Source organism: Molossus molossus, unplaced genomic scaffold (genome assembly GCF_014108415.1).
Source record: "Molossus molossus isolate mMolMol1 unplaced genomic scaffold, mMolMol1.p scaffold_m16_p_8, whole genome shotgun sequence".
NCBI lineage: Eukaryota > Metazoa > Chordata > Mammalia > Chiroptera > Molossidae > Molossus > Molossus molossus.
In genome coordinates this window covers 96,337,928-96,354,524 of record NW_023425402.1, presented here as the reverse complement: position 1 = coordinate 96,354,524, position 16,597 = coordinate 96,337,928, and the positions used below count along the sequence as shown (strand labels likewise).

The 16,597-nt window shown below is 38.7% G+C and overlaps 1 protein-coding gene across 1 annotated transcript in view; it reads right to left on the bottom strand.

Annotated features, from left to right (window-relative positions):
- The window catches only part of ADGB (androglobin), a 142,756-nt gene that overhangs the window by 75,561 nt on the left and 50,598 nt on the right, over window positions 1-16,597 (bottom strand). The window contains exons 11-13 of the mRNA XM_036249050.1: window positions 11,585-11,759; window positions 8,436-8,526; window positions 4,050-4,179 (exon numbers count right to left, since the gene is read on the bottom strand). Of these exons, the coding sequence (XP_036104943.1) occupies window positions 4,050-4,179; window positions 8,436-8,526; window positions 11,585-11,759 (396 nt within the window). The remainder of the gene's footprint in view (window positions 1-4,049; window positions 4,180-8,435; window positions 8,527-11,584; window positions 11,760-16,597) is intronic.

The following is a 16,597-nucleotide window of genomic DNA, read 5'->3' as shown; positions in this document are numbered from 1 at the left end:
ACAAAGAACAACATAAAAACAATGTTTAAAATAGGCAAAGGACTTGGATAGACATATATCCAAAGAAGATATACAACTGGCCGACAAGCAAATGAAAAGATGCTCAACACCACTAATCCTTAGGGGAATGCAGATTAAAACTGCAATGAGATAACTGCTTCATTAGGGCAGCTACTATTTAAAATCACACAGAAATACAAGTGTTGGTGAGGATGAAGAGAAACTGGAACCACTGTGCTCTCTGGGTGAGAATATAAAATAGTGCATCTCTATGGAAAACAGTCTGGCAGTTCCTGAAATAATTAAAAATGGAATGACCATATGAGCCAACAATTCCACATCTGGTATATATCCCAAATAATTGAAACCAGCATCTCAAAGAAATATATGTACACCAATGTTGATAGCAGCATTATTCACCAAGTGTTTACTGATGCATGAATAAATAAGCAAAATGTGGTACATACGTACTGTGGAATATTATTCAGCCTTTATGGGAAGAAATTGTGACACATGATACACCATGGATGAATGATAAGGATATTATACTAATTGAAATAAGCCAGCCACAAACCCCAAATGCTGTATGATTCTATTTATATGAGATACCTAAAGTAGATTTCTAGAGACAAAAATTAAAATGTTGGTTTTAAGGGCCCGAGGAGGTGGGGGATGAGGACTTGCTGTTTGGCGGGTATGCTGTTTTAGTGTTGAAAGACGAAGTGAGTTCTGGAGATGGTTGCACAGCAGCGTGAATGTACTGAAGATTGTAACGAGAAAACGGCGTTCAGAAACCCCCCAGAACCAAAGCACACGAGTTCCCAGGTTGAACGGGCTCCGGCAGTGTCTAGGTGATTCATTCAAGAAGATCCCCACTACGGCCAAGCGCTGTAAGTGTCATCATGTCAAGAACGAGGAGGAAATTCTAAGACCTGCTAAGAGGCCAGAAGAGCCGCAGAACCCGAATGCGGCTGTGTTCTCAGAGCTGGGCTGGGCGGGAGAAGCCCGGGACGAAGGAAGAGGATCCGGATTCTGCACCCCACCACCGTCTGAACCAGGTGGGCGGTGGCGTGCGTCTCTGAAGACACAGTCCCCGGAGTTCCCACTTCCCGGGAGCAGTTTCTCAGGAGGTATCGGAAGATGTGCGCCATCGAAATGAGAGGATAAACGAGGAGGAGAGCATGGCTTCTGGAAAATAAGTAATCCACCCGAACAAAGAGCTGAAAGGAGTCCCAAGATGAAGGTGCAGGTCTCCATCCACGTGAACCGAACCGAAACCGCAGGGCACAGGTCCCCGGGTGACGTCACACCCGTGAGAGTGTATGACAGGTGGTGCTCAGGAGGAGCCCCGCCCCGCCCCCAGGGTTTAAGAAGGACTGGAAATGTGTCATAGAAAAGCAAATACATGGAGACAACGCAGTATGTAGCTTGCACAGGAAATTGCATAAGAAGAGCCATGTTCGCAGTAGTGATCCTGACATAGCTAAAATAGCGACTCACCAAAACTTGTGAAGTGAACCAAATCTGGAAGATAGAAGAACGCAGAGGTATGGGAGGGTGAGCGAGCACAGGAGAGCTGAATCCTGTCACCTGTCAGAGGAGGTCAAGAGAGGATGCCTAACTGGACACATTTAGCAGAGATAACAGAATCTGGTCATGTAAGAAGTTTGTAATGGTGTCTGCCATGTAAGATGTATTTTCATAGGTGCTGAGGGAGAAACAATATATAATAAAGCCAACATTTCTGCCTTCTTGAAGCCTACAATTTAGAAATATGAAGATCAATAGAGAAAGGGAAAAAAAAAACACTTCAATAAAATAAAAGTTATCACACCCTGGCCTGGTTGGCTCAGCGGTTGGAGCTTCGGCCTGCAGACCAGAGAGTCCCGGGTTCAGTCCCCGCTAGGGGCACGTACCAAAAAAATAAAATAAAATAAAAAATAAAAAAATAAAAGTGATCGTGAGGAGGAAGCCTAAGGGTTGAAGAGGGGTAAGACAGACTGCTCTTAGGATCGCATTGATAATTTTGGGCTCTTTAATACTATTGCACGCAATGGTTTAAACTTTTTAAAATCCTTAAAAATGTTAAAGTCTATTCTCCTTTAAAGATTTCTCATCTTCAAGTTTCTGCTTTTCAAATAATACTAAAAATGTGTTTATGTCTAAGAGGGTGTGCTCTCCAAGGTATCTTAACCAACAATGGTTCATTCATATAATAAGTTATGCAACTTTAAGAACAAAGACACTGTGTAAGTACCCATATGAAATTATTTCCAGTGTGTGTTAAGTAAAAATCTTTTTTAATTGTTAAATTTTAAGTAGAAAAAGAGGTAGTGGAACAGCGTGTGTGGTTCTTTTTATTTAAATAAGGAAACCCTGGCCCTTGCTGGGTGGCTCCGTTGGCTGGAACATCGTCCGGGACTCCACAGAGGTTGTGGGTTCAATCCTTGGTCGAGATGAGTACAGGAGGCAACCAATCGATGTTTTTCTCTCTCCCCCACTCTCTCTCTCCGCACACACAACACCCCTTCCTCTCTTCTCCAAATTAATCACCATGACCTTGGGGGAGGATAAAAGAAACAAACCCTGAAAGTGTCCTACAAGGGCAGAGCAGTGAAAATGCGGGAGAGGTTCATAGAGGAAAACAAGACTTCTAAGACTTCTAAAAGCATGCCTCATCGTTTTTATTTTTGAAAATGTGAATAGATTCCCTATTTAAAAACAAATACATTTTCACACCCACCACACTGGCAACAATTGGAACGTCAGCCAATGAAAGTTTTGACCAGGATGTGGACACAGAAGACTCTCCTCCAGTGCTGACGTAATGGGTGTGCACACGCCCATGCTGAAAACCGCTTGGTGTTTCATTTCAGCATTAAATAGATGCACGCCCTGTGCGACACCAGTCACACTCCCAGAGTCGGGTCTCAGCAGCTTCCTGGTCTAGCATGCACTGGGGCCAGCACGTAGATTTCAGGAGTTCGTGAACATGGATCTTTTTGAAAAATGACATGTTTAGCCAAGTTCAACATTTTCTTCAATTATCAATGTATCAATGGACACGAGGTGCCACAATATTATGAGTAACTGTGAGTTTATCCACAAAAGAAATAAAAATATTTTACTTCATATTCCAATTGTTGCAAATATCTTAAAATATCACTGATCACTACTTTGAAATTACAGCACTAATTAGGCCCATTGTTAGCTTTCAGGTGGTCATATCTTTTTGTCTACAGATATTCCTGTGACCTGTAGCTGGCCTACTATCTAGCAACTATGTTCAGTAGTCATTCAACCACCAAATAGTGACCTTGTGTGTTCTCCCACTGCTAACCCAGACAGCTACATTGCCTTCCCCTGTTCCCTAACAAAAGTGCTCAACTCATGCACAGAAAGAGATGATTTGTTTCTATTGTGCGTCAAAGTTTTAGAAAATTGACAAAGGGAGCCATGAAACATAAAATTTACCAACTCCGGAGCTAAAAGACTCTTGCACATGTGTGCAGGGACATTCAGGGACAGTCTGGTACCACTGCTTGCTCCGTGATAAGCAACAAGCAGTGGGTATAGCATTGCCACCGTGAAAGTTACGCCTCGACTCCCTGTGACCAGTGAAATGAGTGAACTGACCATGCAACAAAAGACATGAATCCCATGAACCAGGTTAAGTGAAAGGCAGCCCAGGAGCATTAATGCCAGAGTCCATTTAAACAAAATTATATAACAATGAAACAAAGCTACATATTGTTTATAAACGTCTGTATACTTTGGAAAATGAGAAGTGTACAGAGTTAATATCAAACTCTGAATGGAAAATAGGAAATACAACCGAGAAGAGAGACAGACACACAGGGGACTTATTGTAAGAGACGAATATTCAATTTGCTAATACCGGTGATGGGTACATAAGAAGCTTGTTGTAATAGTGTTCTTTATTCTGTTCAGATGCATGTTATACAACTTTTTATGTAGAACATATTTAAAATTGAAGAAAAATGTATTATAAGTAAGAATTGGGTCAATAATAAGAGCAACATAGTTACCTGAGATGTAGTTCCTGTTACTTGACTTATGTCTGACATGGTCAAGGTTGCAGTTTCATCATTTTCAGTAAGGGAAGATAAACCAGACACCAGGGGCATCCCTTTCTTAACAAAAGATTGTACAAAATGACTAATGGAAAACAAAAACAAACTTCCGTTATCTTAATCTCTTCTTTAAAGTTACTATTAAGTAACTGCAATTTTCATTGCGATGTAATTGGCATCTAACATTATATTAGTTTCAGTTGTATTGTTAATAATTTGATATTTATATACATTGTGAAATGATCACCACAAGTCTGGTTAACATCCACTGCCATACATTGTTAACATTTTTTTGTGTGTGACCTACTCTTTTGGTAATTTTCAAATATACATACAGTATTATTAACTATATTATTCACCATTACAAATTGAATCTCCAAGACTTACTCATTTTATAACTAAAATTTTGTACTTTTTGACCCCCTTCACTCATTCTTCCCACACACCAATCTAACCAATCTGTTTTCTGTATCTATGAATTTGTTTTTTGTTTTTTTCTATTCTGTTTTCTTCTTTAAACTTCACATATAAAGTGAGATCATACAGTGGTATTTGTCTTTCTCAGGTTGACTCACGCCACTTAGGATAATGCCCTCAGGGTCCACCCATGTTGCAGCAAATGGCAAGATTTCCTTCTTTATTACTGCTCAATGATATTTTATTGTATATTAAGTAATTACAGTTTTTCAACAACAGAACGTTATTTTGTTCATCATTCTTATTATTTTACAACCAATCATATTTCTGTCCTGTCAAGAACATAAAAATTATTTCTATACTACCAAAGAAATATTCTCTATCAGTCAATGCATTTGTGTAAAAATGTTCTGAAACACTATTTATTTAAAGCAATGGCTGTCAATTTTGAATGATAAGAATCAGGACGTAGGAATTTGACAACATTTAGAATTGCTTTACCTAAGTACCAGGGTAATGTATGAGTGAAATAGAAGCTCAGAGTCAGATTTAATTATGATTCTTGAGCACTTAAGTTTATAACTGAGACTTTTATAATCACTACCCAAAGTTTACAGTATTTCCTTTCAATTACTTGTTAATATGACCCCATTATCACCATTGCATAGCTAGAAATTTATAAGCACAATGAAAAGACATTTGCTACAGTATATATGTATACATATATAATTTTAGGCAAATGTGTTCAGAGTTAAAATTAAATTTCATGTATACAGACTTCCTAAACTTTTTTTTCCTTACTAGTCTAGTGTACAGTAAAACGAGTCACCTCAGGCTCAACATCTCTGATTTACCTGAAGCTGCCACTAGAGGGTAGCACAAACATATTTATGAGGTTTCCATTCGCCAGTCAGGAGCCCAGAATGGGTCAATCTGGCCTGTTGTTCCAGTGACTGCTCCAATGAAAGGCAGTGGTGGCAACAGTCACTTTTGAGGGCTCCCCCCTAAAAGACTTGCTTTTATATTGACCTGAGATCTGTGACTACAGCAAAGCGGGAGAAGGCACATTTCTTTCACAGGGTAAATTGCCATTCACGTATTCTTGTTTTTGTCTCAGACAGATAAAACAAATACATACAGTAGCAAATTCTTAACAGTTTCAAGTAGTAAATAGGTTAGTTGAATTTGATCTAGTGCTAAAGCCACCTGGATCTGGGTTATAGAAGTTAATCCATCTTAATCAAGTGATAGAGCTGAAAGAAAGCATATGAAAATCAAGTAAGAGAGTAAACTGGGGAATTCAGGTTATAAAACCAATCCATTTGTGGTCCCTATTGACATAGAGATTTTAGAAGTCTGGGTGGCATTTGGAATCACGAGAAATCTGTCCTGGTGGTTTGCAGACTCTGTTCTTACAATCTACAAAAATGTCTGACTAATATGCACCCTAAATAAGCGGAGAGAAAATAAAAAAGTATCTGAAATGGTAACATCATCTCCTGGGTCATTAATATTGATCATATGATTAATTAGAAAAATTAGGAATCATTTATATTTTAATGTTAAGTTTAGGAACATTCTGTGTATATGTGGAACTTTGCATTTGTAACATATGTAATAATTTGGCATGTTACATTATCCAACGCATTAATCTTAATTTTAATTTCAGCTTTATGATTAAGTTAAAACATGAGAAAAGTTTGGTTTGTAAAGATCAATAATATGTGTAGAAAAAAATTAAGGCTCCACAAATACAAGAGTTTGATTATTTGAATTTTTAATGTGATGTAGCACTTGGTGAGATTTTGTTTGCTATAATTTCTGGCATTTAAAGTACTTAAAGAGAAAATAAAATATACAGTAGTAATGTTGTAAATGCAATTAAATATGCTTAAATTCAGCTAATTAAATTTATTTAAAACTTTCATAGAAATTGATAGGGTTGTGCCTGAAATAAAATTTACTATAAATGAAAATGAGAGTTTGAGGAAAATTAGATTTACAAATTAGTAACAGTAACACATTTTAAAAAACAGAAGTAGCAGCAAACGGTCTTTTCTGTTTATGAAGCTGCCCCTGAGGCCTGGCATTGCTAACCACCCGTCCGCCTCCTGGTGCGCCTCTGGCCCCTCCCCACCCACTCCTCAGGGCCCCACCATGGCTGCACGGAAGTAGCAGGAGCCTTCAAGGTAACAGATTTGAAATATCACTCATATTTTCAACCTTAATAGAGTCCATAAAATGTAAATTAACTGGCTCTAACGTAGAGAGGCTTTAAGAGTAAGATAATACAATAAACAGACCTCTGAGCTAAATGTTGACTATTTTTCTTCATCAGCTTATGCTCTTATCATGGATTTTAATATATCCAAGAAAAGGCTAAAACCATAGCTAATGGTCATTATAAGTGTAAACTATAATATGTCATTCAATAACTTTAATAAAGTTTTATTGAAGTTTAAAATACATTCAAAAAGTACACAAAACATTAATGTACACCTTGCTAGAAAACTTCAAAGTAAACATGGCCAAATCAGCTTTATTCAGATCAAGGGATATTAACACAACCAGTGCCCCTCCCCCCACCCTACCAGATGCTCCGCCCAGTCACAGCCAATACTCCTCGCCCCGATGGCCACCGTCACGATTTCTAATGCCATAGACTTCTTTTAGTTTTCTTAATGTGTATTTGTAGAATAGTTAAAAGTCCTGAATCTTGACTTGTTCTTTTTTTTTTTACTTTGGGGATAATTTCAATATATATATATATATATATATATATATATATATATATATATATGATTATTCCTTAATTTCTATGCTTCAGTCTGGATATTATTTTGGACCTTTTTCCATTTTGCCATTTCTCTGTTTTGCTGTATCTATTCCAAGATTAAACACATGCATGTGTTTCTAGAATTCTTATTAGATTTTTAAACCATTTTACATGCTATTAGTTATTTTTACAATTTTATTGAGGGATACTTGAAGTACAATTAATTTTGAAGTATAAAAAATTAAGTGTAGATTTGATCATCTTTGCTATATTTACATAACCATGTATTTGTTATCTACTGCTGCATATAAATTACCATGATTTTAGTGAAAATCATCATACCTTCCACTCATCATCCACTATCCCCTTTTATTACAGCTGTTAGTGGACTGCCTGGTCAGTTCTCTGAACTCATTAAAAACTTCAGACCTAGGATTACAGTCTTTCTTTCTGCTCCTCTTGTCACTATGAATAATATTAAATCTGAATTCCACACCCTCCCCCAGCTCCTCTTCTTCCTCCTCCTTCTTTGCTGTCTTTGTCCTTATGTTCAGTTCTCCCCCCACCCCCGAGGATGACAGACTTCATCTCCCAGGTTTCCATGACAATCATCTGATTTTGTAATTTAATTATCAGGTAATAAGCCAAAACATTTATCAGGGCTAATGTATATATAAAACAAAATATTTTATTGTTCTAAAACAGTAACCAAAGCTGTAAAACCAGACATATTTAGGTCTTATTTTTAATGAGAGAGAGAGAGAGTAGTTCTGTCTCCTTATGAGGGTAACAGATCCTGTGATCTCACTTAACCATATTCACTTCCTTAGAGGCCCTGTCTCCAAACACAGCCACACGGGGGTCAGTGCTTCAACATACGGACTTCAGCAGGATGTAGACATAAGCCCAGAACACTCATACATGAAAGGTGAACAAAACATGTCTGTTGATTGAGTGGGTTAGTGAAAACACAAGCTATACAAGATCCAAGAAATGTCCTTTAACAGATTTTATATATGTAGTTCATCTTTTTATTAAATTAATATTTTTCAAAATGCTCCCATGTAGTGTTATTTTTAACCACACAAACCACAAACTCCTTTTTTGAGAGCAAGATATATCTGTGGGAAAGAATGTAACGTACTTACGTTTCTGTTGGAATTGTAAACGGAGTCATTCTATAGTTCAAAAATGGACTTGATATCTCAAGAAACTGTTCAGGCTTCTTTACAATTATTTCTAAAAAGAAACAGACAGCGTGATATACTTTTTTTTCTCTCATTTTCTAAGATTACATGCAATACTAATTAGACTACTATTTACCCAATAAAATGCAATAGAATATAGGAATGTCTTAGGATACATAAGGTTTTTTTTTTCAATTGAAAAAGCTTATTGTTCATGCCAATTTGAGATTTCTTTAGCTTACTCCTCAATTTTTTTTTTCAGCTTTACAGCATGAAACAATAACATCTCAGTGGAGAACATTAGCAGTGTCCTTTGGTATTATTACTTGGCATTTGCTATTTCAGATACAGGAGTGACTTTTCTAGAAAAGTCTTTTACCAAAAAAAAGGTGTTTTCTTAGTTAATCCCTATGCAATAGTTTTGGGCATGAAGAGAAAATGTGGACTAATACATGGATGTAGCAGTGCAAGAACAGAAATGTAGCAAAGTAAAGGTCATGAGTAGCAAAGAGAGCAATGTGCCGAGGAAGGACATGTGGACGTTCCCAGGAGTCTGAAGCGGATCTGGAAGGAACTGTCAGTGGATATGGGACAGACTGTACACTAGCCTGGTGGACGCTAAATGAGAGGATGCCCACTGGAGCGAAACTGAGGCTGTGACATATGAGCATGACTTTTCTGTGCGTGTTCTGGGGTAACGTCTCACGTGACCTCTCTCTCCACTTCCTGTTAGTGTTCATTCCAAATATTCAACCCAGTAGAGGGAAGGAAGACAGACAGAGGTGAGCCTTGAGGTGGGAAATGCATCTATAATCCTACCACTCCAGAGATTCTCTTGCCGTTAGCAAAAGTAGAAATTACACATGAATCAGTAATGAAATCAGAAAATATCTGTATGTGTAATATGTTTCCTTTCATTTAGCAACTCCTTGATGATCTGAATGAACAATGGTTTTAGGTGTGTCTCCATGTATTCCTCTAAAATATTCTACTTAAAAGTCAGAGATTTTCTTTCCTTTCAAGAGTCTTACGACACTTTTGGCAGAAATGGCCCATGGCGGAGACACAGGAATGCACAGAGATGACTGAAATCCTCTAACGGGAGGGAGAGAGGCAGTCAGGCCTAAATAAAGAATGCACTGCCCTGGCCAGTTTGGCTCAGCGGTTAGAGCTTCGGCCTGAGGACCAGAGAGTCCCAGGTTCAGTTCCCGCTAAGGGCATGTACCTGGGTTGCAGTTTGTCCCCGGCCCCGGATGGGGTGGTGTGGGTGGCAGCCTGTCGATGTGTCTCTCACGTCAATGTTTCTCTCTCTCTTCCCCCCTCTTTCTCTCCCGCTCTATCTGAAGATAAATGCAAAAATGTCTTCAGGTGAGGATTAAAAAAAAAAAAAAAAAAAAAAGAATGCACTGACCACTCCTCCTCTCCACCCAAACCAGATATTTCTTTATTCTTTGTTCCCTTTTGGCAGGGATAAAATGTTTGGTGCTAGAGAACTCTTTGCTACAAGCTGTACAGGTTGTAGAAATATAGGCAGAACGCAAATGTGAGGAAAATTGCATGGTTAACAGTGGTTATGTATATGTTTTAAATGTGGGAATGATGGTTGGAAGAGGGAAGTAAGGAAGAGGTATATATTCCAATGCCCGAGGCTGCTGCAGCTTTAGGACCCTGCGTAGCACTGAGAAATGTGTATAACACAGTGGCTGGGAGGTGCTCCTCTTGCCACCGGCAAAGGAGAATCAGCGATGCCTAAATTGGTAGCAGGGGCCACACCAAGAATCACCACCAAAGAGGTTCAAGCCATGGTTCATGGGACCAAATGCTCGCAGCACATTCATAGCTTCACAGGGATGCTTTCTATAAGCTCGCTCTAGGTATGTCTCTTGTGGCTTTGTCTTCCTTGTTCAGTCAGGTGACAGACCTGGGAACACAGCCCCTGACGGGTGAATACACTAGACAGTAATGAGGTCTTAGAAAAAGCAGAGGGAGAAAATGCAAAAGCGAGAAAATGAATGCCACAAAATGACCAAAAGCTGTTGTTACTATTAAACACAATTTAAGTTTTGGTGAACTATGTATTTCATGGAACTCCAATTTTCTTCTCATCCTTCATGATAAACTACAAGTGCTGAAGGAATAAGGCTCTGTATGCTGAAACATGAACCCATTAGGAGTTGTTCAGCGGGGTCTCAATTTTTAAATCGTGAGTGTTTTCTGGTTTGAATTCCATCTCCTTGTGTTTGTACGTCTACTTGAACATTGATTTTTCATTTGTGGTTTCATTCATTTCTTCTCTGGCCATCTTGGTCTCCCTTCCATTCAGAGTTGGTGCCCACGGAGAAAGGAGTAACAGTGAAGACTTGGAAAGAAAAAAAATATATTGAAGGACTGAAGACCTCGAGGTGAATTGGGAGGAATTCAGCAATGAGCTGAGAGTAAGAGCGAGGTGGGCACAGTTTTCCTGCCTCGTTCAGTCTGCGTGGATCTATTTATTCCTGAGGACAATGCCGCCACTCAGTGCCTGTGTGACCACCTTAACACAGGAGGCCATCCAGGACGGGAGCTCTACTCCTGCAGAAGCTCACATAGAAACCAGTTATCCAGTTATGTCAAAGGCTGCGTCTTACAGGGCACCCTAGAGTGATTTCCATATCAGAAACTTACTCCAGTGGCTTAACCTATACCACCTAAGTTTCTACATACTTACTACAAACTACTTCTCTACCACAATAACCATAATACCATCACTCATAGATTGGCCTTGATATATGTTTAGTTTTAGACATGAACCAAAAAATGTTCTTCTTTTGTGGAGAATTCATCCTTTAAAGATAAAAAATTTAGTCATAAATTTTCCCATTTAATCAAAAGTATATTTGTTTTGTTTTGTTGTTGTTTCTTACATTCAATATAATTTTTTATTAGTTTCAGGTATACCTCATAGTGGTTAGACAATAATATACTTTACAAAGTAGACATCAAGTTGAATGAAGCTTCAGGTGTAATGTTGGGTAGTTTGCCTTGACATACATTTCATTACGAATGAAACTACGAGATCTCCATACAGAGTGGTGTTCATTTGGAAGACGTTCAGACAACGTAAACCATACCTTGAGGTTCATCTGTTATAACAGTTTTCCTTTTTTGACGAAAGAGTTTCCAGGGAGGCACTGGGGGTGTTTTCGGGGGTGCTATAAGAGGGCAAGACCTGGTTCTGGTCACCAGCACAGGATGGCTGCAGATGTGGGACAGGCCATATTCTCTCAGCTTCTCAGCAGAAGTGGCCTAACAGGTGAAAGACGGATTTAAAAGGATGCTGGCTGTTGGCTCGTGCATTTAAAATAATACTTTTTATCATTATAAAGATACTATCACCACTGTAGAGATGTAGGGGTAATAACGGGAAAAAAATAACCATCTACATTTCTATGTCTCTTAACATAAGCACTGTTACCATTTGTATTTGTTAACACCTTTTTGTTTTTCTGGGGCCCCATTTCCTTATACAAAGTGAGGTTCTAGAACCAACCGTAAGCTACTTTTGAGTTCTTAATGTTTGATTCTATGAGATTGCAAAAATCTTAGCACATGAGTTTTGGTCCAAATTAATCAGTCATTATATTTATAGGTTAAAACTCTGAAACAGATACTTAATATGTAAAGTGTGTGTGTGTGTGTGTGTGTGTGTGTGTGTGTCACCAGCAATCGCTACACAATGTTCCTGAAACCGACCGCACTGAGGGCGTGAGGTCAGGGAGCTGATAAGCAGTTGCCTTGCCCAGTTTATGCCCCCCGCCGGCACACAGCAGCTCCCCACAGGAAATCCCCGTGCTTCCTCGGACAATGGGGCCATTCACAGCCCGTAGAGGCTGCCCAGTATCCTGCCAACACAAGTCGTGCCCCACACAGCCGCTGCCCGCATTCCACTGGTCAGGTCCCCCGGAGCTGCTGGGCTTGGGAGCAATTCAGAAGAGCACTGAAGCGGAACTTCAGTAGTGACTGGTGGCTGAAGTACACGCCATAAGAAATCAATAGGTGTGTGAAAATGAAAGGAATCTACATTGTAGTCAAATTCTGATGTCACAGTCTAAGTGTTGACACAGTTAGAGTAAAATAAAATATTAACTGCATTCAAGTCAGCTTTACCAATAACTATTATTCTTCCTGGTGCTTTTGCATCAGTGATTTCTCTGTGAACAGAAATGCTTGAAAATATAAATTTATAAAGTTGTCATTAGGACCAGAAGCCCACCTTTTAGCCTATTCCAAATTTTCCCACAGCTAGAACATGCCTCGCTCTCGTGACTTTGTCTAGAGCTCAATCTAAACTTCAGGGAGGCGCAAAATAGGAGGGGATCTGTGAGCCAGGACAGTGCAGCCTGAATCCAGGGGTCGACTAATCACTGTAACAACCAGTAATTGTAAGAAGGAGGTAGTCCAGGTGAGCCATTTACAACTGGTATAAATATTCAAAATAAAGAGAGAGTGACTTGATTTTTTTTTTTTAAAAAAGGACTAATTTAAAAGTAGGTAAAATTGTCACCTCTACTTAATCACTTGTGAATGTTAGTAATTTACTGAAAAATATATCAGAAACTCTGGTTTCTGGTTTAAGCCCTATAGTAGCTTAAACATTTTTATGGATGTTTTAAAGTCTAAACCTTTTTTCTACAGTTTAAACCCTGTCAAATTTTAGAAGTTTCCCCATAGTTGAAAGTAATTGTTTTCACAGAAATTTGCGGAAAAAAAATGATGGGTGTTACTCGAAAAGACAATTATTATAACAAAAACTATATTGCTATACAATGTACATTTAAGTACTGTCCAAAGGGAAGCCATATTCAAAGTAGCCGTTCTAAGCTGTGTATTTCCCAGAGACTTTACTATTCATAAAACTTAGTACAAATCTCAATTCCTTCTCACAACTGCAAGCCAGCTGCAGTCTATTTACTTTCTGTTCTTGAGCTGTCAAACATTGAAAAACAAAACAATATAAAACATTTCGAAAAGGTAAGGTATTGTGTGAAACAATTAAGCTTGGTATTAGTACTTATTATATTTGAATAATTCACAAAAGCCCTGGCCTGATTTAAGGTAGCAAGCCGATTCCTCAGGCTGCATTTTATTTCTAACACACAGCACTCTGAATGGTGTACAGTGATGCTATCAATAATAGTTACAGGTTGATGTTTAGAAACTTTGTTAAAGGATCTCAAGTTCCACTAGAATGAGGGGCAGAGAGGAATTTAGAATAGTGAAACATTCTAGTGAAATGCTAAGCAGGCACTCAGAAAACGTTTTAAGATAATCCCTGTGTTGATGTGACCTTGGCCACCAGACCGGTTCGCTCCTTCACCCCATCCCACCTCAAACATTCCGAAAGCAGGGGTCTGAGCAGCGGAAAGAAGCTTTTATAGACCTGCCAGGTCCCCCATTTAAATAAAACGAAACCAATTTATAACACCCAAGAGCAAGAAGATGGGGGAAATGTGGAGTGATTCATGACACCTCCCTTCCTCAGGTTTGTCCCTCCCCTGCCCCCCCCCCACTGCATTCTGGATTAATTCTTTAAATAAATGTAAGGTACTGTCTTTATTTTACAAGTTGGTCTCATTATCTCTGGGGCTATAATTTTTTATCAGTGTACTCCATTTAACAAAATTCTATTAGAGGAGGTTTTTTGTAGATTTATCTTTAAAACATTATATAGAGCTTACCCTAATGAGTAATGTAAAACAACCAGCAACCAGTGGGCCCATTAGGAAGATGTGACACTACAGTCAGTTCATTACAGCCTGGAAGTTCATTTCATTACTGCTACCGACACTGGGCAAATTCCTGAGCCTCGGCCCCTTAAGCCACTTTCAACCCCCCTCTGAGGAATTATAATACTTTCTGTCCTGACTCCCTTCCACTTCTCAAACTGCCTTTAAGATCCCTTCCCTTGCAGTCTATTCGACCTCTAGCAGTTTCCTGAACCAAGTGGCTTCTCCTTCACCTTCAAGCTCTCCTCTGCTTTGAGCAGGTTTTCCTCTTTATTAGGCTAACTTCTTAAGGTCACGGCTTGAACATCTCTTCTTTGGGACGACTTCTGTGGTCAGTCATCAGAAAGATGTGTTCCTGCTACGTGTGCCCTACTCTTCATTCATTCATTCATTCATTCATTCATTCATTCATTCATTCATCCTTCCTACACATTATTTGAACACTATCTCTACCATATGCCAGACCCTTAGCATGCTCTTCATTATACCGGTTTTCCAACTTTATTACTGTTGTTTGTTTGTCTGCCTTCCTCATTAGACACTGAACTCTGGGGGGAGGCGCCTTGTTAATCTTACTCATCATGGTGTCCTCAGAGCCTAGATTACTGTTTAGCACATAATAATAGATAATCAATAAACATCTGTTGAATTAAAGAATAAACATGTCTTTTTTGTGTTTCTCATATCTTTTTCAAAATTTTCTTTGTGCTTAAATGTTAGTTTTTAAGTAGGACGGCCAGAAGTTCACACGGATTATTTTGAGCCCGTTTCTTTTTGTAATGCGCTCATCCATCCTTACATTTTGCACTTTTAAAAAGTGTCTGAGTACTTCCTGTGCATGAAACCATGACACTCCACAAAAAAATGGCTCGTATTCTTTTGTAGTCCAGGGTGTTAGAACATTTAATCTCTCTGGAACATCTAAAATAGCACCCAAGACACTGCCATGAGAAGAAATTAAAATAAAAAATAAAACAAAAGCTAGGGCTGAGATGGCCTATTTGAATCTTCACCAGAGACTCAAGTTGGAGGGAGGCCTGGGAAGCACACTTAGATTTACCCACACTAAAGTTAATTAACTTTTAATTAGAACAGGGAAACTGCCACTATATGTTCATAATGGCATAGTATGTCCTCTTAGCTTACAATATTATCCCTGTTGTGTGGCTGACTTTTGCAGGAAGGAGGAGCTTCTATCTAAAATGAAAGGAGGAGGAGGAAGATAAAATGCAGAGGCAGAAGCAATGGTAATGTTACACTCTGAATCTTCAGGAGACAAATAATCAAGCACAATAATCATCCTATCGGGGTATTTGCATTTCACCCAAATTTCCATTGACTTTTTAATACTTTAATGTTTCTAACTAGCCAAGTACACATTACAGAAATAATTACAGTTGGCTCTCCTTATCCATGGGTTCTGCATTCACACATTCAACCAGCCTGGCATTGAAATATCCAGGGGAACAAAATTAGTTACACTGTTGCTAACATGTACTATGTAACTAGGTGAACATGTTTGCATCTATACTGAGCATGTGCAGACTTTTTTCTTGTCAGTATTTTCTAAACAATACAGTATAACAACTATGTATATAGCATTTACATTGGGTTAGGTATTATTAGTAATCGAGAGATAATTTAAAATATAGAAGAGGATGTACATAGAGTATATGCAAATACAACACAATTTTATTTTTTTATTTTTTCATCCTCACCCGAGGACATTTTTTCATTTTTTTGTTCAGATAGAGTGGGAGGGAGAGAGAGGAAGGGAGAGAGAGAAACATTGACATGAAAAGGACACATCGAGTGGCTGCCACCCACATAACCCAACCGGGTCCGGGGACAAACTGCAACCAAGGTACGTGCCTTTAGTAGGAATTGAACCTGGGTCTCTCTGAACCTCAGGCCAAGGCTCTAACCGCTGAGACAAACCGGCCAGGGCACAACACAATTTTATTTAAGGGAGTTAAGCATCCTCGGATTTTGGTATCGTTGGCGGATCCTGGAACCAATCCTCTGTGGTTACTAAGGGTTGATGTGCACCATTGTACTATCTAGTCTCATACTTTGATGTAGTGATTTCAGAACATGGAATTTTGAAAACAAAATGCTAGATGTCTAAAAGTTCCCCAAAGTATTAGGATTCAATAAACCCCAAATGCAATAGGGCTTTTGTCTAAGGAAACTGAAGAGTAATCTGGTGATCTTTACCCTTTATAAGAGAAGGAGAAAAATAATTTTTATGTGCAAGAAAAAAAGATATGGGAAACCTACGTATCTCATGCAACTACTTAACATCATGCAAATATTTAACATCATGGAAAAATTTTAATGATACAGTGTCAAGTGAAA